Consider the following 23,123-nt stretch of genomic DNA (forward strand, 5'->3'; position numbering starts at 1 on the left):
TCTCTCAATTATCCTCTCTCTCTCTTCCCTCATTTATCATCTCTCTCTCTCTCTTTTCCCTCATTTATCATCTCTCTCTCTCTTCCCTCATTTACCATCTCTCTCTCTCTCTCTCTTCCCCCATTTATCATCTCTCTCTCTCCCTCTCTCTCTCCCTCTCAATTATCCTTTCTCTCTCTCTTCCCTCCTTTATCATCTCTCTCTCTCTCTCTCAATTATCCTTTCTCTCTCTCTTCCCTCCTTTATCATCTCTCTCTCTTCCCTCCTTTATCATCTCTCTCTCCGTCTCCACTTACCTGGAATTCCCATCAGTCCTTCCTCTCCCTTCTGACCTCTGACCCCCGCCACCCCGGGCCTCCCATCCTCGCCCTTCCGACCCGGTGACCCCACTTGACCTGGGTTGCCCGCCAGGCCCTGTGACCCCTCGTCGCCTCGTATCCCGGGGTCGCCTCTGCCGCCTGGTCGCCCGGCTTGACCTTGTATCCCAGGCTGACCCGGCTGACCTGGGAATCCCGGCATGCCTTGCTTCCCGGCCACGCCCGGTTGACCTCGCCGCCGGTCGCCTTCTTCGCCCTTACCGCCCTGGGGTATGGGAGAATAGGGAAGAATAAAGAATAGTATGGAAGAATATGGAAGAATAAAGAATAATATGGAATAATAAAGAATAATATAGAAGAATATGTAGGAATATATAAGAATATGTAGGAATATATAAGAATATAGAAGAATAGGGAAGAATAAAGAATAATATAGAAGAATATGGAAGAATATGGAAGAATATGGAAGAATATGGAAGAATATAGAAGAATATAAAAGAATATAGAAGAATATAGAAGAATATAGAAGAATATAGAATATAGAAGAATATAGAATATAGAAGAATATAGAAGAATATAGAAGAATATAAGAATATAATAGAATATAGAAGAATATAGAAGAATATAGAAGAATATAGAATATAGAAGAATATAGAAGAATATAGAAGAATATAGAAGAATATAGAAGAATATAGAAGAATATGTAAGAATATAGAAGAATGTGTAAGAATGTAAGAATATAAAAGAATATGTAACATTAAAGAATAATATAGAAGAATGTGTAAGAATATGTAAGAATATAAAAGAATATAAAAGAATATAGAAGAATATAGAAGAATATAGAAGAATATGTAAGAATATAGAAGAATGTGTAAGAATGTAAGAATATAAAAGAATATGTAAAATTAAAGAATAATATAGAAGAATATAAGAATGTGTAAGAATATGTAAGAATATAAAAGAATATGTAAGAATATAGAATAATATAGATGAATATAGAAGAATAAGTATAAGAATATAAGAATAGAATAAATATAAAAATAGAAGAATATATAAATAAGAATAGAAGAATATATATAAGAATATACAAGAATATGTAAGAATACATAAGAATATGTAAGAATATAAAAGAATATGTAAGAATATAAAAGAATATGTAAGAATATAAAAGAATATGTAAGCATATAAAAGAATATGTAAGAATATAAAAGAATATGTAAGCATATAAAAGAATATGTAAGAATATAAAAGAATATAAAAGAATATGTAAGAATATAAAAGAATATGTAAGAATATAAAAGAATATAAAAGAATATGTAAGAATATAAAAGAATATAAAAGAATATGTAAGAATATAAAAGAATATAAAAGAATATGTAAGAATATAAAAGAATATGTAAGAATATAAAAGAATATGTAAGAATATAAAAGAATATGTAAGAATATAAAAGAATATGTAAGAATATAAAAGAATATGTAAGAATATAAAAGAATATGTAAGAATATAAAAGAATATGCAAGAATATAAAAGAATATGCAAGAATATAAAAGAATATGTAAGAATATAAAAGAATATGTAAGAATATAAAAGAATATGTAAGAATATAAAAGAATATGTAAGAATATAAAAGAATATGTAAGAATATAAAAGAATATGTAAGAATATAAAAGAATATGTAAGAATATAAAAGAATATGTAAGAATATAAAAGAATATGTAAGAATATAAAAGAATATGTAAGAATATAAAAGAATATAAAAGAATATGTAAGAATATAAAAGAATATGTAAGAATATAAAAGAATATGTAAGAATAAAGAATATGTAAGAATGTAAGAATATAAAAGAATATGTAAGAATATAAAAGAAAATGTAAGAACATAAAAGAATATGTAAGAATATAAAAGAATATGTAAAAATGAAGAATAATATAGAAGAATATAGATGAATATAGAAGAATAAGTATAAGAATATAAGAATAAAGAATAATAATACAAGAATATAGAAGAAAAATATAAGAATAAGTATAAGAATAGAATAAATATAAAAATAGACTAATATATAAATAAGAATAGAAGAATAAATATAAAATATAAGAATATACAAGAATATGTAAGAATATATAAGAATATGTAAGAATACATAAGAATATGTAAGAATATAAAAGAATGTGTAAGAATATAAAAGAATATGTGAGAATATAAAAGAATGTGTAAGAATATAAGAATATGTAAGAATATAAGAATATGTAAAAATATAAGATTATGTAAAAATATAAGAATATGTAAGGATATAGAAGAATATATATGAATATAAGAATAAAGAATAATAGAAGAATATAGAAGAAAAATATAAGATTATGTAAAAATATAAGAATATGTAAGAATATAGAAGATTATATATGAATATTAGAATAAAGAATAATAGAAGAATATAGAAGAAAAATATAAGAATAAGTATAAGAATAGAAGAATAAATATAAAAATAGAATATATATAAAAATAGAAGAATAAATATAAGAATAGAAGAATAAATATAAGAATAGAAGAATAAATATAAGAATATATAAGAATATGTAGGAATATATAGGAATAAATCTAAGAATAGTATTTGAAATATGAGAATCATAATTGACAATAATTGCAACACTACAACAACCACAACCCTAATAACCACAGTCACTACAACCACAACTCCAACTACAACACGTACCTTATAGCCGGAGATTCCACAACCACAACTACAACAACCACAACCACAACCACAACACGCGTCTTATAGCCAGAGATTCCACAACCACAACTACAACAACCACAACCACAACCACAACACGCGTCTTATAGCCAGAGATTCCACAACCACAACTACAACAACCACAACCAAAACACGTACCGTATAGCCGTAGATTCCACAACCACAACTACAACAACCACAACCAAAACACGTACCGTATAGCCGTAGATTCCACAACCACAACTACAACAACCCCAACAACCTTAACCACAAAACGCACCTTATAGCCGGAGATTCCACAACCACAACTACAACAACCCCAACAACCTTAACCACAAAACGCACCTTATAGCCGGAGATTCCACAACCACAACTACAACAACCCCAACAACCTTAACCACAAAACGCACCTTATAGCCGGAGATTCCACAACCACAACTACAACAACCACAACACGCACCTTATTACCTCATATATATATAAATACAACAACCACAACAACCCTAACCCCGACAACAACCACAACTACAACCACAACTTCAACACGTACCTTTTATATATATAAATACAACAACCACAACTTCAACTGCAGCTGTAGTTGCAGTGTTAATATTATTAACTACAACCACAACAACAACCAACGCTACAACAACCACAACCACAACAACCCCAACCACAACCACAACTACAACAACAACAACCCCAACCACATATATATATATAAATAAAACAACCACAACAACCACAACCCCAACCACAACTTCAACTGCAGCTGTAGTTGTAGTGTTAATATTATTATTAACTACAACCACAACAACCACAGCTACAACAACAACCCCAACCACAACCACAGGGACAACAACCACAACCACAACCTCAACCCCAACAACCACAACCTCAGCCCCAACAACCCCAACCACAGGGACAACAACCTCAACTACAACAACAACCCCAACCACAACACGTACCTTATATATATATAAATAAAACAACCACAGCCCCAACCACAACTTCAACTGCAGCTGTAGTTGTAGTGTTAATATTATTATTAACTACAACCACAACCACAGCTACAACAACAACCCCAACCCCAACAACCACAACAACCCCAACCACAGGGACAACAACCACAACCTCAACCCCAACAACCACAACCTCAGCCCCAACAACCCCAACCACAGGGACAACAACCCCAACCACAACTTCAACTGCAGCTGTAGTTGTAAAATTAATATTATTAACTACAACCCCAACCCCAACCACAGCTACAACAACCCCAACCACAACCACAACTACAACAACCCCAACCACAACACGTACCTTATATATATATAAATACAACAACCACAACCCCAACACGCACCTTATAGCCGGAGATTCCACAACCACAACTACAACAACCACAGGGCCAACAACCCCAACTTCAACCACAACCTCAACCCCAACAACCCGAACCACAGGAACAACAACCCCAACAACCCGAACCACAGGAACAACAACCCCAACAACCCCAACCACAACAACCACAACCCCAACCACAACAACCACAACCCCAACAACCCGAACCACAGGAACAACAACCCCAACAACCCCAACCACAACAACCAAAACCCCAACACGCACCTTATAGCCGGAGACGCCCATGGCACCCGGCGCGCCCTTGCTGCCGTCGCGCCCCGCCGCTCCCGGTCGCCCGTCAAATCCTTTGCGTCCGGGGATGCCTGAGGGAGAGGTCAAGAGGTTAAAAGGTCAAAAGGTCAAGAGGTCAAGAGGTCAAAAGGTCGAAGATTTGGAAGGTTTGCGTCCGGGGATGCCTGAGGGAGAGGTCAAAAGGTCAAAAGGTCAAAAGGTCAAGAGGTCGAAGATTGGGAAGGTTTGCGACCGGGGATGCCTGAGGGAGAGGTCAAGAGGTCAAAAGGTCAAAAGGTCGAAGATTGGGAAGGTTTGCGGCCGGGGATGCCTGAGGGAGAGGTCAAAAGGTCAAAAGGTCAAAAGGTCTAAGCTTGGGAAGGTTTGCGTCCGGGGATGCCTGAGGGAGAGGTCAAAAGGTCGCCCGTCAAATCCTTTGCGTCCGGGTCAAGAGGTCAAAAGGTCAAGAGGTCAAAAGGTCGAAGATTTGCGTCCGGGGATGCCTGAGGGAGAGGTCAAAAGGTCAAAAGGTCGAAGATTGGGAAGGTTTGCGTCCGGGGATGCCTGAAGGAGAGGTCAAAAGGTCGCCCGTCAAATCCTTTGCGTCCGGGGATGCCTGAGGGAGAGGTCAAGAGGTTAAAAGGTCAAAAGGTCAAAAGTCGAAGATTGGGAAGGTTTACGTCCGGGGATGCCTGAGGGAGAGGTCAAAAGGTCAAAAGGTCAAAAGGTCTAAGCTTGGGAAGGTTTGCGTCCGGGGATGCCTGAGGGAGAGGTCAAAAGGTCGCCCGTCAAATCCTTTGCGTCCGGGGATGCCTGAGGGAGAGGTCAAGAGGTCAAAAGGTCAAAAGGTCGAAGATTGGGAAGGTTTGCGGCCGGGGATGCCTGAAGGAGAGGTCAAAAGGTCGCCCGTCAAATCCTTTGCGTCCGGGGATGCCTGAGGGAGAGGTCAAGAGGTTAAAAGGTCAAAAGGTCAAAAGTCGAAGATTGGGAAGGTTTGCGTCCGGGGATGCCTGAGGGAGAGGTCAAGAGGTCAAAAGGTCAAAAGGTCTAAGCTTGGGAAGGTTTGCGTCCGGGGATGCCTGAGGGAGAGGTCAAAAGGTCGCCCGTCAAATCCTTTGCGTCCGGGGATGCCTGAGGGAGAGGTCAAGAGGTCAAAAGGTCGAAGATTGGGAAGGTTTGCGTCCGGGGATGCCTGAGGGAGAGGTCAAGAGGTCAAAAGGTCGAAGATTGGGAAGGTTTGCGTCCGGGGATGCCTGAGGGAGAGGTCAAGAGGTCAAGAGGTCGAAGATTGGGAAGGTTTGCGTCCGGGGATGCCTGAGGGAGAGGTCAAGAGGTCAAAAGTTCAAAAGGTCAAGAGGTCAAAAGGTCGAAGATTTGCGTCCGGGGATGCCTGAAGGAGAGGTCAAAAGGTCAAAAGGTCGAAGATTGGGAAGGTTTGCGTCCGGGGATGCCTGAGGGAGAGGTCAAAAGGTCAAAAGGTCGAAGATTTGCGTCCGGGGATACCTGAGGGAGAGGTCAAGAGGTCAAAAGGTCGAAGATTGGGAAGGTTTGCGTCCGGGGATGCCTGAGGGAGAGGTCAAAAGGTCAAAAGGTCGAAGATTGGGAAGGTTTGCGTCCGGGGATGCCTGAGGGAGAGGTCAAAAGGTCAAAAGGTCGAAGATTGGGAAGGTTTGCGTCCGGGGATGCCTGAGGGAGAGGTCAAGAGGTCAAAAGGTCGAAGATTTGCGTCCGGGGATGCCTGAGGGAGAGGTCAAAAGGTCAAAAGGTCAAAAGGTCGAAGATTGGGAAGGTTTGCGTCCGGGGATGCCTGAGGGAGAGGTCAAGAGGTCAAAAGGTCGAAGATTGGGAAGGTTTGCGTCCGGGGATGCCTGAGGGAGAGGTCAAGAGGTCAAAAGGTCGAAGATTGGGAAGGTTTGCGTCCGGGGATGCCTGAGGGAGGGGTCAAGAGGTCAAAAGGTCGAAGATTGGGAAGGTTTGCGTCCGGGGATGCCTGAGGGAGAGGTCAAGAGGTCAAAAGGTCGAAGATTGGGAAGGTTTGCGTCCGGGGATGCCTGAGGGAGAGGTCAAGAGGTCAAAAGGTCGAAGATTGGGAAGGTTTGCGTCCGGGGATGCCTGAGGGAGAGGTCAAGAGGTCAAAAGGTCGAAGATTGGGAAGGTCTGCGTCCGGGGATGCCTGAAGGAGAGGTCAAAAGGTCAAAAGGTAAAAAAGTCGAAGATTGGGAAGGTTTGCGTCCGGGGATGCCTGAAGGAGAGGTCAAGAGGTCAAAAGGTCAAAAGGTCGAAGATTGGGAAGGTTTGCGTCCGGGGATGCCTGAGGGAGAGGTCAAAAGGTCAAAAGGTCGAAGATTGGGAAGGTTTGCGTCCGGGGATGCCTGAGGGAGAGGTCAAAAGGTCAAAAGGTCGAAGATTGGGAAGGTTTGCGTCCGGGGATGCCTGAGGGAGAGGTCAAAAGGTCAAAAGGTCGAAGATTGGGAAGGTTTGCGTCCGGGGATGCCTGAGGGAGAGGTCAAGAGGTCAAAAGGTCGAAGATTGGGAAGGTTTGCGTCCGGGGATGCCTGAGGGAGAGGTCAAGAGGTCAAAAGGTCAAAAGGTCGAAGATTGGGAAGGTTTGCGTCCGGGGATGCCTGAGGGAGAGGTCAAAAGGTCAAAAGGTCGAAGATTGGGAAGGTTTGCGTCCGGGGATGCCTGAAGGAGAGGTCAAGAGGTCAAAAGGTCGAAGATTGGGAAGGTTTGCGTCCGGGGATGCCTGAGGGAGAGGTCAAAAGGTCAAGAGGTCAAAAGGTCGAAGATTTGCGTCCGGGGATGCCTGAGGGAGAGGTCAAGAGGTCAAAAGGTCGAAGATTGGGAAGGTTTGCGTCCGGGGATGCCTGAGGGAGAGGTCAAAAGGTCAAAAGGTCGAAGATTGGGAAGGTTTGCGTCCGGGGATGCCTGAGGGAGAGGTCAAGAGGTCAAAAAGTCGAAGATTGGGAAGGTTTGCGTCCGGGGATGCCTGAGGGAGAGGTCAAGAGGTCAAAAGGTCGAAGATTGGGAAGGTTTGCGTCCGGGGATGCCTGAGGGAGAGGTCAAGAGGTCAAAAGGTCAAAAGGTCGAAGATTGGGAAGGTTTGCGTCCGGGGATGCCTGAGGGAGAGGTCAAGAGGTCAAAAGGTCAAAAAGTCGAAGATTGGGAAGGTTTGCGTCCGGGGATGCCTGAGGGAGAGGTCAAGAGGTCAAAAAGTCGAAGATTGGGAAGGTTTGCGTCCGGGGATGCCTGAGGGAGAGGTCAAGAGGTCAAAAGGTCGAAGATTGGGAAGGTTTGCGTCCGGGGATGCCTGAGGGAGAGGTCAAGAGGTCAAAAGGTCAAAAGGTCGAAGATTGGGAAGGTTTGCGTCCGGGGATGCCTGAGGGAGAGGTCAAAAGGTCAAAAGGTCAAAGGTCGAAGATTGGGAAGGTTTGCGTCCGGGGATGCCTGAGGGAGAGGTCAAGAGGTCAAAAGGTCAAAAGGTCGAAGATTGGGAAGGTTTGCGTCCGGGGATGCCTGAGGGAGAGGTCAAAAGGTCGAAGATTTGCGTCCGGGGATGCCTGAAGGAGAGGTCAAAAGGTCAAAAAGTCGAAGGTTTGCGTCCGGGGATGCCTGAGGGAGAGGTCAAAAGGTCGAAGATTTGCGTCCGGGGATGCCTGAAGGAGAGGTCAAAAGGTCAAAAAGTCGAAGATTTGCGTCCGGGGATGCCTGAGGGAAAGGTCAAAAGGTCAAAAAGTCGAAGGTTTGCGTCCGGGGATGCCTGAGGGAGAGGTCAAAAGGTCAAAAAGTCGAAGGTTTGCGTCCGAGGATGCCTGAGGGAGAGGTCAAAAGGTAAAAAAGTCGAAGGTTTGCGTCCGGGGATGCCTGAGGGAGAGGTCAAAAGGTCAAAAAGTCGAAGATTGGGAAGGTTTGCGTCCGGGGATGCCTGAAGGAGAGGTCAAAAGGTCAAAAGGTCGAAGATTGGGAAGGTTTGCGTCAAGGGATGCCTGAGGGAGAGGTCAAGAGGTCAAGAGGTCAAAAGGTCGAAGATTGGGAAGGTTTGCGTCCGGGGATGCCTGAGGGATAGGTCAAGAGGTCAAAAAGTCGAAGATTGGGAAGATTTGCGTCCGGGGATGCCTGAGGGAGAGGTCAAGAGGTCAAAAGGTCGAAGATTGGGAAGGTTTGCGTCCGGGGATGCCTGAGGGAGAGGTCAAAAGGTCAAAAGGTCAAGAGGTCAAAAGGTCGAAGATTGGGAAGGTTTGCGTCCGGGGATGCCTGAGGGAGAGGTCAAAAGGTCGAAGATTGGGAAGGTTTGCGTCCGGGGATGCCTGAGGGAGAGGTCAAGAGGTCAAAAGGTCAAAAGGTCGAAGATTGGGAAGGTTTGCGTCCGGGGATGCCTGAGGGAGAGGTCAAAAGGTCAAAAAGTCGAAGATTGGGAAGGTTTGCGTCCGGGGATGCCTGAGGGAGAGGTCAAAAGGTCAAAAGTTCAAAAGGTCAAGAGGTCAAAAGGTCGAAGATTGGGAAGGTTTGCGTCCGGGGATGCCTGAGGGAGAGGTCAAAAGGTCAAAAGGTCGAAGATTGGGAAGGTTTGCGTCCGGGGATGCCTGAGGGAGAGGTCAAAAGGTCAAAAGGTCAAAAGGTCGAAGATTGGGAAGGTTTGCGTCCGGGGATGCCTGAGGGAGAGGTCAAAAGGTCGCCCGTCAAATCCTTTGCGTCCGGGGATGCCTGAGGGAGAGGTCAAGAGGTCAAGAGGTCAAAAGGTCGAAGATTGGGAAGGTTTGCGGCCGGGGATGCCTGAAGGAGAGGTCAAAAGGTCAAGAGGTCAAGAGGTCGGATATTGGGAAGGAAAGTCGAGGATTTGGAAGGAAAGTAAAAAAGTCGAAGATTTGGAAGGAAAGTCAAAAAGTCGAAGATTTGGAAGGAAAGTCAAAAAGTCGAAGATTGGGAAGGAAAGTCAAAAAGTCGAAGATTTGGAAGGAAAGTCAAAAAGTCGAAGATTTGGAAGGAAAGTCAAAAAGTCGAAGATTTGGAAGGAAAGTCAAAAAGTCGAAGATTTGGAAGGAAAGTCAAAAAGTCGAAGATTTGGAAGGAAAGTCAAAAAGTCGAAGATTTGGAAGGAAAGTCAAAAAGTCGAGGATTTGGAAGGAAAGTAAAAAAGTCGAGGATTTGGAAGGAAAGTCAAAAAGTCGAAGATTTGGAAGGAAAGTCAAAAAGTCGAAGATTTGGAAGGAAAGTCAAAAAGTCGAGGATTTGGAAGGAAAGTCAAAAAGTCGAAGATTTGGAAGGAAAGTCAAAAAGTCGAGGATTTGGAAGGAAAGTCAAAAAGTCAAAAAGTCGAGGATTTGGAAGGAAAGTCAAAAAGTCAAAAAGTCGAGGATTTGGAAGGAAAGTCAAAAAGTCGAGGATTTGGAAGGAAAGTCGAAAAGTCAAAAAGTCGAGGATTTGGAAGGAAAGTCAAAAAGTCGAGGATTTGGAAGGAAAGTCAAAAAGTCGAGGATTTGGAAGGAAAGTCAAAAAGTCGAAGATTTGGAAGGAAAGTCAAAAAGTCGAAGATTTGGAAGGAAAGTAAAAAAGTCAAAAAGTCGAGGATTTGGAAGGAAAGTCAAAAAGTCGAAGATTTGGAAGGAAAGTCAAAAAGTCAAAAAGTCGAGGATTTGGAAGGAAAGTCAAAAAGTCAAAAAGTCGAGGATTTGGAAGGAAAGTCAAAAAGTCAAAAAGTCGAGGATTTGGAAGGAAAGTCAAAAAGTCGAGGATTTGGAAGGAAAGTCAAAAAGTCGAAGATTTGGAAGGAAAGTCAAAAAGTCGAAGATTTGGAAGGAAAGTAAAAAAGTCAAAAAGTCGAGGATTTGGAAGGAAAGTCAAAAAGTCGAAGATTTGGAAGGAAAGTCAAAAAGTCGAAGATTTGGAAGGAAAGTCAAAAAGTCAAAAAGTCGAGGATTTGGAAGGAAAGTCAAAAAGTCAAAAAGTCGAGGATTTGGAAGGAAAGTCAAAAAGTCAAAAAGTCGAGGATTTGGAAGGAAAGTCAAAAAGTCAAAAAGTCGAGGATTTGGAAGGAAAGTCAAAAAGTCAAAAAGTCGAGGATTTGGAAGGAAAGTCAAAAAGTCGAGGATTTGGAAGGAAAGTCAAAAAGTCGAGGATTTGGAAGGAAAGTCAAAAAGTCGAAGATTTGGAAGGAAAGTCAAAAAGTCGAGGATTTGGAAGGAAAGTAAAAAAGTCAAAAAGTCGAGGATTTGGAAGGAAAGTCAAAAAGTCAAAAAGTCGAGGATTTGGAAGGAAAGTCAAAAAGTCAAAAAGTCGAGGATTTGGAAGGAAAGTCAAAAAGTCAAAAAGTCGAGGATTTGGAAGGAAAGTCAAAAAGTCAAAAAGTCGAGGATTTGGAAGGAAAGTCAAAAAGTCGAGGATTTGGAAGGAAAGTCAAAAAGTCGAGGATTTGGAAGGAAAGTCAAAAAGTCGAGGATTTGGAAGGAAAGTAAAAAAGTCAAAAAGTCGAGGATTTGGAAGGAAAGTCAAAAAGTCGAAGATTTGGAAGGAAAGTCAAAAAGTCGAAGATTTGGAAGGAAAGTCAAAAAGTCAAAAAGTCGAGGATTTGGAAGGAAAGTCAAAAAGTCGAGGATTTGGAAGGAAAGTCAAAAAGTCGAAGATTTGGAAGGAAAGTCAAAAAGTCGAGGATTTGGAAGGAAAGTCAAAAAGTCAAAAAGTCGAGGATTTGGAAGGAAAGTCAAAAAGTCAAAAAGTCGAGGATTTGGAAGGAAAGTCAAAAAGTCGAGGATTTGGAAGGAAAGTCAAAAAGTCGAAGATTTGGAAGGAAAGTCATAAAGTCAAAAAGTCGAAGACTTGGAAGGAAAGTCAAAAAGTCGAGGATTTGGAAGGAAAGTCAAAAAGTCGAAGATTTGGAAGGAAAGTCAAAAAGTCGAAGATTTGGAAGGAAAGTCAAAAAGTCGAGGATTTGGAAGGAAAGTCAAAAAGTCGAAGCTTTGGAAGGAAAGTCAAAAGGTCGAAGATTTGGAAGGAAAGTCAAAAAGTCGAAGATTTGGAAGGAAAGTCAAAAAGTCGAGGATTTGGAAGGAAAGTCAAAAAGTCGAAGATTTGGAAGGAAAGTCAAAAAGTCGAAGATTTGGAAGGAAAGACAAAAAGTCGAGGATTTGGAAGGAAAGTCAAAAAGTCGAAGATTTGGAAGGAAAGTCAAAAAGTCGAAGATTTGGAAGGAAAGTCAAAAAGACGAAGATTTGGAAGGAAAGTCAAAAAGTCGAGGATTTGGAAGGAAAGTCAAAAAGTCGAAGATTTGGAAGGAAAGTCAAAAAGTCGAAGATTTGGAAGGAAAGTCAAAAAGTCGAAGATTTGGAAGGAAACTCAAAAAGTCGAGGATTTGGAAGGAAAGTCAAAAAGTCGAAGATTTGGAAGGAAAGTCAAAAAGTCGAAGATTTGGAAGGAAAGTCAAAAAGTCGAAGATTTGGAAGGAAAGTCAAAAAGTCGAGGATTTGGAAGGAAAGTCAAAAAGTCGAGGATTTGGAAGGAAAGTCAAAAAGTCGAAGATTTGGAAGGAAAGTCAAAAAGTCGAGGATTTGGAAGGAAAGTCAAAAAGTCGAAGATTTGGAAGGAAAGTCAAAAAGTCGAAGATTTGGAAGGAAAGTCAAAAAGTCGAGGATTTGGAAGGAAAGTCAAAAAGTCGAAGATTTGGAAGGAAAGTCAAAAAGTCGATGATTTGGAAGGAAAGTCAAAAAGTCGATGATTTGGAAGGAAAGTCAAAAAGTCGAAGATTTGGAAGGAAAGTCAAAAAGTCGAGGATTTGGAAGGAAAGTCAAAAAGTCGAGGATTTGGAAGGAAAGTCAAAAAGTCGAGGATTTGGAAGGAAAGTCAAAAAGTCGAAGATTTGGAAGGAAAGTCAAAAAGTCGAAGATTTGGAAGGAAAGTCAAAAAGTCGAAGATTTGGAAGGAAAGTCAAAAAGTCGAGGATTTGGAAGGAAAGTCAAAAAGTCGAAGATTTGGAAGGAAAGTCAAAAAGTCGAAGATTTGGAAGGAAAGTCAAAAAGTCGAAGATTGGGAAGGAAAGTCAAAAAGTCAAAGATTTGGATGGAAAGTCAAAAAGTCGAAGATTTGGAAGGAAAGTCAAAAAGTCGAAGATTTGGAAGGAAAGTCAAAAAGTCGAGGAATTGGAAGGAAAGTCAAAAAGTCGAGGATTTGGAAGGAAAGTCAAAAAGTCGAAGATTTGGAAGGAAAGTCAAAAAGTCGAGGATTTGGAAGGAAAGTCAAAAAGTCGAAGATTTGGAAGGAAAGTCAAAAAGTCGAAGATTTGGAAGGAAAGTCAAAAAGTCGAAGATTTGGAAGGAAAGTAAAAAAGTCGAAGATTTGGAAGGAAAGTAAAAAAGTCGAGGATTTGGAAGGAAAGTCAAAATGTCGAAGATTTGGAAGGAAAGTCAAAAAGTCGAGGATTTGGAAGGAAAGTCAAAAAGTCGAAGATTTGGAAGGAAAGTCAAAAAGTCGAAGATTTGGAAGGAAAGTCAAAAAGTCGAAGATTTGGAAGGAAAGTAAAAAAGTCGAAGATTTGGAAGGAAAGTCAAAAAGTCGAAGATTTGGAAGGAAAGTCAAAAAGTCGATGATTTGGAAGGAAAGTCAAAAAGTCGAAGATTTGGAAGGAAAGTCAAAAAGTCGAAGATTTGGAAGGAAAGTCAAAAAGTCGAGGAATTGGAAGGAAAGTCAAAAAGTCGAGGATTTGGAAGGAAAGTCAAAAAGTCGAAGATTTGGAAGGAAAGTCAAAAAGTCGAGGATTTGGAAGGAAAGTCAAAAAGTCGAAGATTTGGAAGGAAAGTCAAAAAGTCGAAGATTTGGAAGGAAAGTCAAAAAGTCGATTTGGAAGGAAAGTCAAAAAGTCGAGGATTTGGAAGGAAAGTCAAAAAGTCGAGGATTTGGAAGGAAAGTCAAAAAGTCGAAGATTTGGAAGGAAAGTCAAAAAGTCGAAGATTTGGAAGGAAAGTCAAAAAGTCGAAGATTTGGAAGGAAAGTCAAAAAGTCGAGGAATTGGAAGGAAAGTCAAAAAGTCGAGGATTTGGAAGGAAAGTCAAAAAGTCGAAGATTTGGAAGGAAAGTCAAAAAGTCGAGGATTTGGAAGGAAAGTCAAAAAGTCGAAGATTTGGAAGGAAAGTCAAAAAGTCGAAGATTTGGAAGGAAAGTCAAAAAGTCGAAGATTTGGAAGGAAAGTCAAAAAGTCGAGGATTTGGAAGGAAAGTCAAAAAGTCGAGGATTTGGAAGGAAAGTCAAAAAGTCGAAGATTTGGAAGGAAAGTCAAAAAGTCGAAGATTTGGAAGGAAAGTCAAAAAGTCGAAGATTTGGAAGGAAAGTCAAAAAGTCGAGGATTTGGAAGGAAAGTCAAAAAGTCGAAGATTTGGAAGGAAAGTCAAAAAGTCGAGGATTTGGAAGGAAAGTCAAAAAGTCGAAGATTTGGAAGGAAAGTCAAAAAGTCGAAGATTTGGAAGGAAAGTCAAAAAGTCGAAGATTTGGAAGGAAAGTCAAAAAGTCGAAGATTTGGAAGGAAAGTCAAAAAGTCGAGGATTTGGAAGGAAAGTCAAAAAGTCGAAGATTTGGAAGGAAAGTCAAAAAGTCGAGGATTTGGAAGGAAAGTCAAAAAGTCGAAGATTTGGAAGGAAAGTCAAAAAGTCGAAGATTTGGAAGGAAAGTCAAAAAGTCGAAGATTTGGAAGGAAAGTCAAAAAGTCGAAGATTTGGAAGGAAAGTCAAAAAGTCGAAGATTTGGAAGGAAAGTCAAAAAGTCGAAGATTTGGAAGGAAAGTCAAAAAGTCGAAGATTTGGAAGGAAAGTCAAAAAGTCGAAGATTTGGAAGGAAAGTCAAAAAGTCGAAGATTTGGAAGGAAAGTCAAAAAGTCGAAGATTTGGAAGGAAAGTCAAAAAGTCGAAGATTTGGAAGGAAAGTCAAAAAGTCGAAGATTTGGAAGGAAAGTCAAAAAGTCGATGATTTGGAAGGAAAGTCAAAAAGTCGAAGATTTGAAAGGAAAGTCAAAAAGTCGAGGATTTGGAAGGAAAGTCAAAAAGTCGAGGATTTGGAAGGAAAGTCAAAAAGTCGAGGATTTGGAAGGAAAGTCAAAAAGTCGAAGATTTGGAAGGAAAGTCAAAAAGTCGAAGATTTGGAAGAAAAGTCGAGGATTTGAAGATTTGAAGATTTGAAAGTTCGAAAATTCAAAGATTCAAAGATTCAAAAATTTTAAGAATTCAAAAACTCAAAAATTAAAAAAAATCATAAGCTCCAAAAAAAAAAAAAAAATCAAAAGCTCAAAAAAAAAAAAAAAAATCAAAAGCTCAAAAAAATCATAAAAAAAAAACTCAAAAATCTAAAACTTACGAAAAAAAAAACCCGACCTCCCCTAAAAAAAAGTTAAAAAAAAAAAATAAAAATAAAAAAAATTCAAAAGCTCAAAAAATAAAAAATAAATAAAAAAACTCGAAAATCTAAAACTAAAGAAAAAAAAACAAAAAAACGCGACCACCCCTCAAAAAAAAAAAAATAAATAAAAAAAAATAAAAAAAAATAAATAAATAAAAAGCTCAAAAAATAAAAAATAAATAAAAAAACTCGAAAATCTAAAACTTGAGAAAAAAACCCGACCTCCCCTAAAAAAAAAGTAAAAAAAAAAAAATAAATAAATAAAATAAATAAATAAATAAATAAAAAGCCCAAAAAATAAAAAATAAATAAAGAAAACTCGAAAATTCAAATCTTAAGAAAAAAAAAAAAACCCGACCTCCCCTAAAAAAAAGTTAAAAATTAGAAAAAAAATAAAAAAGTTCAAAAGCTCAAAAAATAAACAATAAATAAAAAAACACTCGACAATCCAAAACTTAAGAAAAAAAAACCGACCTCCCCCCTCAAAAAAAAAAAAAAAAAAAAAAAAAAAACCCTCGACCTACCTGGCAACCCCGGCTCGCCCTTTGACCCGGGTCGTCCTGGGTCACCGCGTCGACCTGTGTCTCCGCTCCTCCCATCTTCTCCCAGTTCTCCTTTCGTACCGGGGAGGCCCTGGGGGGGGGGGGGGGAGAAGGGGGGGAGGTGTGTTCATTAGTTAGTTATTATTGTTTGTGTGTTTTTGTTTGTTTGTGTGTTTTTGTTTGTTCGTGTGTGTGGAATTGTGTGTTTGTTTGTTTGTTTGTGTGTGTGGAACTGTGTGTGTGTGTGTGTTTGTTTGTTTGTGTGTGTGTGTGGAATTGTGTGTGTTTGTTTGTGTATGTGTATGTGGGTGTTTGTTCGTCTGTTTGTTTGTGTGTGTGGAATTGTGTATGTTTGTTTGCGTGTGTGTATGTGCGTGTGTGTTTGTTTGGGTGTGAGTGGGGAATTGGGTTTGTGTTTTTGTTTGTTTGTTTGTGTGTGTGGAATTGTGTGTGTGTGTGTGTGTGTTTGTTTGTTTGTGTGTGGGGAATTGTGTGTGTGTGTGTGTTTGTTTGTTTGTTTGTGTGTGTGTGGAACTGTGTGTGTGTTTTTGTTTGTTTGTGTGTGTGTGTGGAATTGTGTGTGTGTTTGTTTGTTTGTTTGTGTGTGTGGAATTGTGTGTGTGTGTGTGTTTGTTTGTTTGTGTGTGTGGAACTGTGTGTGTGTGTGTGTTTGTTTGTTTGTTTGTGTGTGTGGAATTGTGTGTGTGTGTGTTTGTTTGTTTGTTTGTGTGTGTGTGTTTGTTTGTGTGTGTGTGTGTGTGGAACTGTGTGTGTGTGTGTGTGTGTGTGTGTGTTTGTTTGTTTGTTTGTGTGTGTGTGGAACTGTGTGTGTGTTTTTGTTTGTTTGTGTGTGTGTGTGGAATTGTGTGTGTGTGGAATTGTGTGTGTGTGTGTGTTTGTTTGTTTGTTTGTGTGTGTGTGGAACTGTGTGTGTGTTTTTGTTTGTTTGTGTGTGTGGAATTGTGTGTGTGTGTGTGTTTGTTTGTTTGTGTGTGTGGAACTGTGTGTGTGTGTGTTTGTTTGTTTGTTTGTGTGTGTGTGGAATTGTGTGTGTGTTTGTTTGTTTGTTTGTTTGTGTGTGTGTGGAATTGTGTGTGTGTTTGTTTGTTTGTTTGTGTGTGTGGAATTGTGTGTGTGTGTGTGTGTTTGTTTGTTTAACTGTGTGTGTGTGTGTTTGTTTATTTGTTTGTGTGTGTGGAATTGTGTGTGTGTGTTTGTTTGTTTGTTTGTGTGTGTGTGTTTGTTTGTGTGTGTGTGTGTGTGGAACTGTGTGTGTGTGTGTGTGTGTGTGTGTTTGTTTGTTTGTTTGTGTGTGTGGAACTGTGTGTGTGTGTGTTTGTTTGTTTGTGTGTGTGGAATTGTGTGTGTGTGTGTGTGTTTGTTTGTGTGTGTGTGTGGAACTGTGTGTGTGTGTGTTTGTTTGTGTGTGTGTGTGTGTGGAACTGTGTGTGTGTGTGTGTGTGTGTTTGTTTGTTTGTTTGTGTGTGTGGAACTGTGTGTGTGTGTGTTTGTTTGTTTGTTTGAGTGTGTGGAATTGTGTGTGTTTTTGTTTGTTTGTTTGTGTGTGTGTGGAACTGTGTGTGTGTGTGTGTTTGTTTGTTTGTTTGTGTGTGTGGAACTGTGTGTGTGTGTTTGTTTGTTTGTTTGTGTGTGTCTGTGTGTGTGTTTGTTTGTTTGTTTGTGTGTATGTGTCTGTGTGTGTGTTTGTTTGTTTGTTTGTGTGTGTGGAATTGTGTGTTTGTTTGTTTGTGCGTGTTTTTGTTTGTTTGTGTGTGTGTTTGTTTATGTGTGTGTGTGTTTGTTTGTGTGTGTGTTTTGTGTGTGTGTGTTTGTTTGTGTGTGTGTATTTTGTTTGTTTGTGTGTGTGTGTTTGTTTGTGTGTGTGTTTTTGTTTGTTTGTTTGTGTGTGTGTGTGTGCGTGTGTTTGTTTGTTTGTGTATGTGTGTGTGTGTGTGTGTGTGTGTGTGTGCGTGCGTGCGTGCGTGCGTGTGTGTGTTTGTGTGTGTGTGTGTGTATTCATATACGTAGAAAAAAACACATATATAAGTAATTCGAATAAATAAATTACTTACAACTTATAATAAATCTGATAAATGGAATTATAACAATAATATATAAATAAGAAAAAGAAAATCAGAAAATCAGAGAAAATACATAAAAAAAAATCTGAGTCCACTTGAAAAAATCTGAAAAAAATCTAAAAAAAAAAAAAAAAAAAACGAAAAATCCGAAAAAAACAAAAAAAAAAATCATCGTGATTATTATTATTATTATTTTACTTTCTAGCTTTATCTTTTATTTTTCTCTCCCTCTTTATTTTTCTCTCTCTCTATTTCTGAATAAATCTGGTCAGCGAGAAGAACGTGAAAAATCCTTAAAAATTTGAGAAAAAACTGAAAAATCCGTAAAAATCTAAAATCCTTAAAAATCTGAAAATTCCTAAAAATCTTAAATCCTTAAAAATCTGGGCAAATGCACATAACATCTGAAAAATCCGTAGTAATCTGAAAATTCCTAAAAATCTGAGCAGATGCACTTAAAAATGTTCAAAATAACATCTGAAAAATCCTAAATATCTGAAAAAAATAAAAATCTGGAAGTAAAACTCTGAAATCCTTATTAATCCTGAAAATCTAAACATCTGAAAAATCCCTAATAACCTGATAAAATCCCCCCAAAATCTGAAAAATCACTAAACATCCTTAAAAAAAATCTGGACAAATCCATAAAAAAATCCATAAAAATCCTTTAAAAAATCCTTCAAGAAATCCCCCCAAAATCCCTAAAAATCTTCAAAAAATCCCCCAAATCCCCCCAACTCCTCCAAAAATCCCCCCCCCCCAAATCCTCCAACTCACCTCCAATCCCGGCGCTCCGTCGAACCCGCGCTCGCCCTTCGCCCCCACTCGACCCATGTCCCCGGGGCCTCCAGGATAACCCTTTAGTCCCTCACAGGCTTAGGCCACGCCCCCCCCCAGGCCCTCACAGGCTTAGGCCACGCCCCCCTCCAGCCCACTAAACAAAATCCCCCAAAATCCTCAAAAAAATCCCCCCCCAAATTCTCCAACTCACCTCCAATCCCGGCGCTCCGTCGAACCCGCGCTCGCCCTTCGCCCCCACTCGACCCATGTCCCCGGGGCCTCCAGGATAACCCTTTAGTCCCTCACAGGCTTAGGCCACGCCCCCCTCCAGCCCCTCACAGGCTTAGGCCACGCCCCCCTCCAGCCCACTAAACAAAATCCCCCAAAATCCTCAAAAAATCCCCCCCCAAATCCTCCAACTCACCTCCAATCCCGGCGCTCCGTCGAACCCGCGCTCGCCCTTCGCCCCCACTCGACCCATGTCCCCGGGGCCTCCAGGATAACCCTTTAGTCCCTCACAGGCTTAGGCCACGCCCCCCTCCAGCCCCTCACAGGCTTAGGCCACGCCCCCCTCCAGCCCCTCACAGGCTTAGGCCACGCCCCCCTCCAGCCCCTCACAGGCTTAGGCCACGCCCCCCTCCAGCCCCTCACAGGCTTAGGCCACGCCCCCCTCCAGCCCCTCACAGGCTTAGGCCACTCCCCCCTCCAGCCCCTCACAGGCTTAGGCCACGCCCCCCTCCAGCCCCTCACAGGCTTAGGCCACGCCCCCCTCCAGCCCCTCACAGGCTTAGGCCACGCCCCCCTCCAGCCCCTCACAGGCTTAGGCCACGCCCCCCTCCAGCCCCTCACAGGCTTAGGCCACGCCCCCCTCCAGCCCCTCACAGGCTTAGGCCACGCCCCCCTCCAGCCCCTCACAGGCTTAGGCCACGCCCCCCTCCAGCCCCTCACAGGCTTAGGCCACGCCCCCCTCCAGCCCCTCACAGGCTTAGGCCACGCCCCCCTCCAGCCCCTCACAGGCTTAGGCCACGCCCCCCTCCAGCCCCTCACAGGCTTAGGCCACGCCCCCCTCCAGCCCACTCAACAAAATCCCCCAAAATCCTCAAAAAAATCCCCCCCCAAATCCTCCAACTCACCTCCAATCCCGGCGCTCCGTCGAACCCGCGCTCGCCCTTCGCCCCCACTCGACCCATGTCCCCGGGGCCTCCAGGATAACCCTTTAGTCCCTCACAGGCTTAGGCCACGCCCCCCTCCAGCCCCTCACAGGCTTAGGCCACGCCCCCCTCCAGCCCCCCACAGGCTTCGGCCACGCCCCCCTCCAGCCCACTAAACAAAATCCCCCAAAATCCTCAAAAAAATCCCCCCGCAAATCCTCCAACTCACCTCCAATCCCGGCGCTCCGTCGAACCCGCGCTCGCCCTTCGCCCCCACTCGACCCATGTCCCCGGGGCCTCCAGGATAACCCTTTAGTCCCTCACAGGCTTAGGCCACGCCCCCCTCCAGCCCCTCACAGGCTTAGGCCACGCCCCCCTCCAGCCCCTCACAGGCTTAGGCCACGCCCCCCTCCAGCCCCTCACAGGCTTAGGCCACGCCCCCCTCCAGCCCCTCACAGGCTTAGGCCACGCCCCCCTCCAGCCCCTCACAGGCTTAGGCCACGCCCCCCTCCAGCCCACTAAACAAAATCCCCCAAAATCCTCAAAAAAATCCCCCCCCAAATCCTCCAACTCACCTCCAATCCCGGCGCTCCGTCGAACCCGCGCTCGCCCTTCGCCCCCACTCGACCCATGTCCCCGGGGCCTCCAGGATAACCCTTTAGTCCCTCACAGGCTTAGGCCACGCCCCCCTCCAGCCCCTCACAGGCTTAGGCCACGCCCCCCTCCAGCCCCTCACAGGCTTAGGCCACGCCCCCCTCCAGCCCCTCACAGGCTTAGGCCACGCCCCCCTCCAGCCCCTCACAGGCTTAGGCCACGCCCCCCTCCAGCCCACTAAACAAAATCCCCCAAAATCCTCAAAAAAATCCCCCCCCAAATCCTCCAACTCACCTCCAATCCCGGCGCTCCGTCGAACCCGCGCTCGCCCTTCGCCCCCACTCGACCCATGTCCCCGGGGCCTCCAGGATAACCCTTTAGTCCCTCACAGGCTTAGGCCACGCCCCCCTCCAGCCCCTCACAGGCTTAGGCCACGCCCCCCTCCAGCCCCTCACAGGCTTAGGCCACGCCCCCCTCCAGCCCCTCACAGGCTTAGGCCACGCCCCCCTCCAGCCCCTCACAGGCTTAGGCCACGCCCCCCTCCAGCCCACTAAACAAAATCCCCCCAAATCCTCAAAAAAATCCCCCCCCAAATCCTCCAACTCACCTCCAATCCCGGCGCTCCGTCGAACCCGCGCTCGCCCTTCGCCCCCACTCGACCCATGTCCCCGGGGCCTCCAGGATAACCCTTTAGTCCCTCACAGGCTTAGGCCACGCCCCCCTCCAGCCCCTCACAGGCTTAGGCCACGCCCCCCTCCAGCCCCTCACAGGCTTAGGCCACGCCCCCCTCCAGCCCCTCACAGGCTTAGGCCAGGCCCCCCTCCAGCCCCTCACAGGCTTAGGCCACGCCCCCCCTCCAGCCCCTCACAGGCTTAGGCCACGCCCCCCTCCAGACCCTCACAGGCTTAGGCCACGCCCCCCTCCAGCCCCTCACAGGCTTAGGCCACGCCCCCCTCCAGCCCCTCACAGGCTTAGGCCACGCCCCCCTCCATCCTACAGGCTTAGGCCACGCCCCCCTCCAGCCCCTCACAGGCTTAGGCCACGCCCCCCTCCAGCCCCTCACAGGCTTAGGCCACGCCCCCCTCCAGCCCCTCACAGGCTTAGGCCACGCCCCCCTCCAGCCCCTCACAGGCTTAGGCCACGCCCCCCCTCCAGACCCTCACAGGCTTAGGCCACGCCCCCCTCCAGACCCTCACAGGCTTAGGCCACGCCCCCCTCCAGACCCTCACAGGCTTAGGCCACGCCCCCCTCCAGCCCACTAAACAAAATCCCCCAAAATCCTCAAAAAAATCCCCCCCCAAATCCTCCAACTCACCTCCAATCCCGGCGCTCCGTCGAACCCGCGCTCGCCCTTCGCCCCCACTCGACCCATGTCCCCGGGGCCTCCAGGATAACCCTTTAGTCCCTCACAGGCTTAGGCCACGCCCCCCTCCAGCCCCTCACAGGCTTAGGCCACGCCCCCCTCCAGCCCCTCACAGGCTTAGGCCACGCCCCCCTCCAGCCCCTCACAGGCTTAGGCCACGCCCCCCTCCAGCCCCTCACAGGCTTAGGCCACGCCCCCCTCCAGCCCACTAAACAAAATCCCCCAAAATCCTCCAAAAATCCCCCCCCAAATCCTCCAACTCACCTCCAATCCCGGCGCTCCGTCGAACCCGCGCTCGCCCTTCGCCCCCACTCGACCCATGTCCCCGGGGCCTCCAGGATAACCCTTTAGTCCCTCACACGCCTAGGCCACGCCCCCCTCCAGCCCCTCACAGGCTTAGGCCACGCCCCCCTCCAGCCCCTCACAGGCTTAGGCCACGCCCCCCTCCAGCCCCTCACAGGCTTAGGCCACGCCCCCCTCCAGCCCCTCACAGGCTTAGGCCACGCCCCCCTCCAGCCCACTAAACAAAATCCCCCAAAATCCTCAAAAAAATCCCCCCCCAAATCCTCCAACTCACCTCCAATCTCGGCGCTCCGTCGAACCCGCGCTCGCCCTTCGCCCCCACTCGACCCATGTCCCCGGGGCCTCCAGGATAACCCTTTAGTCCCTCACAGGCTTAGGCCACGCCCCCCTCCAGCCCCTCACAGGCTTAGGCCACGCCCCCCTCCAGCCCCTCACAGGCTTAGGCCACGCCCCCCTCCAGCCCCTCACAGGCTTAGGCCACGCCCCCCTCCAGCCCCTCACAGGCTTAGGCCACGCCCCCCTCCAGCCCACTCAACAAAATCCCCCAAAATCCTCAAAAAAATCCCCCCCCCAAAATCCTCCAACTCACCTCCAATCCCGGCGCTCCGTCGAACCCGCGCTCGCCCTTCGCCCCCACTCGACCCATGTCCCCGGGGCCTCCAGGATAACCCTTTAGTCCCTGTCGGCCGGGCACGGAGAGCCCCGGGGGCCCGTCGGGTCCTCTCTCGCCCGTGGGTCCGATGTTGCCCACTTCAGCCACGCCCCCCTCCAGCCCCTCACAGGCTTAGGCCACGCCCCCCTCCAGCCCCTCACAGGCTTAGGCCACGCCCCCCTCCAGCCCCTCACAGGCTTAGGCCACGCCCCCCTCCAGCCCACTAAACAAAATCCCCCAAAATCCTCAAAAAAATCCCCCCCCAAATCCTCCAACTCACCTCCAATCCCGGCGCTCCGTCGAACCCGCGCTCGCCCTTCGCCCCCACTCGACCCATGTCCCCGGGGCCTCCAGGATAACCCTTTAGTCCCTGTCGGCCGGGCACGGAGAGCCCCGGGGGCCCGTCGGGTCCTCTCTCGCCCGTGGGTCCGATGTTGCCCACTTCAGCCACGCCCCCCTCCAGCCCCTCACAGGCTTAGGCCACGCCCCCCTCCAGCCCCTCACAGGCTTAGGCCACGCCCCCCTCCAGCCCCTCACAGGCTTAGGCCACGCCCCCCTCCAGCCCACTAAACAAAATCCCCCAAAATCCTCAAAAAAATCCCCCCCCA

At 45.1% G+C, this 23,123-nt stretch overlaps 1 protein-coding gene across 1 annotated transcript; it reads right to left on the reverse strand.

Annotated features, from left to right (window-relative positions):
- Positions 1–243: 243 nt before the first annotated feature.
- LOC113817132 (macrophage receptor MARCO) lies at positions 244–22,852 on the reverse strand. The gene is made up of 5 exons (XM_070119334.1): positions 22,796–22,852; positions 22,453–22,638; positions 15,574–15,682; positions 4,673–4,770; positions 244–582 (listed from the first exon to the last, which is right to left on the reverse strand). The coding sequence occupies exons 1-5, from the start codon at positions 22,850–22,852 to the stop codon at positions 271–273; spliced, it is 762 nt and encodes a 253-aa protein (XP_069975435.1). The 3' UTR covers positions 244–270.
- Between the last annotated feature and the right edge of the window lie 271 nt (positions 22,853–23,123).

Source organism: Penaeus vannamei, unplaced genomic scaffold (assembly GCF_042767895.1).
Source record: "Penaeus vannamei isolate JL-2024 unplaced genomic scaffold, ASM4276789v1 unanchor60, whole genome shotgun sequence".
In the NCBI taxonomy this organism is placed as follows: domain Eukaryota; kingdom Metazoa; phylum Arthropoda; class Malacostraca; order Decapoda; family Penaeidae; genus Penaeus; species Penaeus vannamei.

Excerpts from the sequence above, each read along its gene's own strand:
- LOC113817132 (XM_070119334.1), bottom strand. The coding sequence starts at position 22,852 with ATGGGTCGAGTGGGGGCGAAGGGCGAGCGCGGGTTCGACGGAGCGCCG. Across the intron at positions 22,639-22,795 it reads ACGGAGCGCCGGGATTGGAG|GGGCTGGAGGGGGGCGTGGC; the intron begins GTGAGTTGGAGG and ends TAAGCCTGTGAG. Across the intron at positions 4,771-15,573 it reads GGGCGAGCCGGGGTTGCCAG|GCATCCCCGGACGCAAAGGA; the intron begins GTAGGTCGAGGG and ends CCTCTCCCTCAG.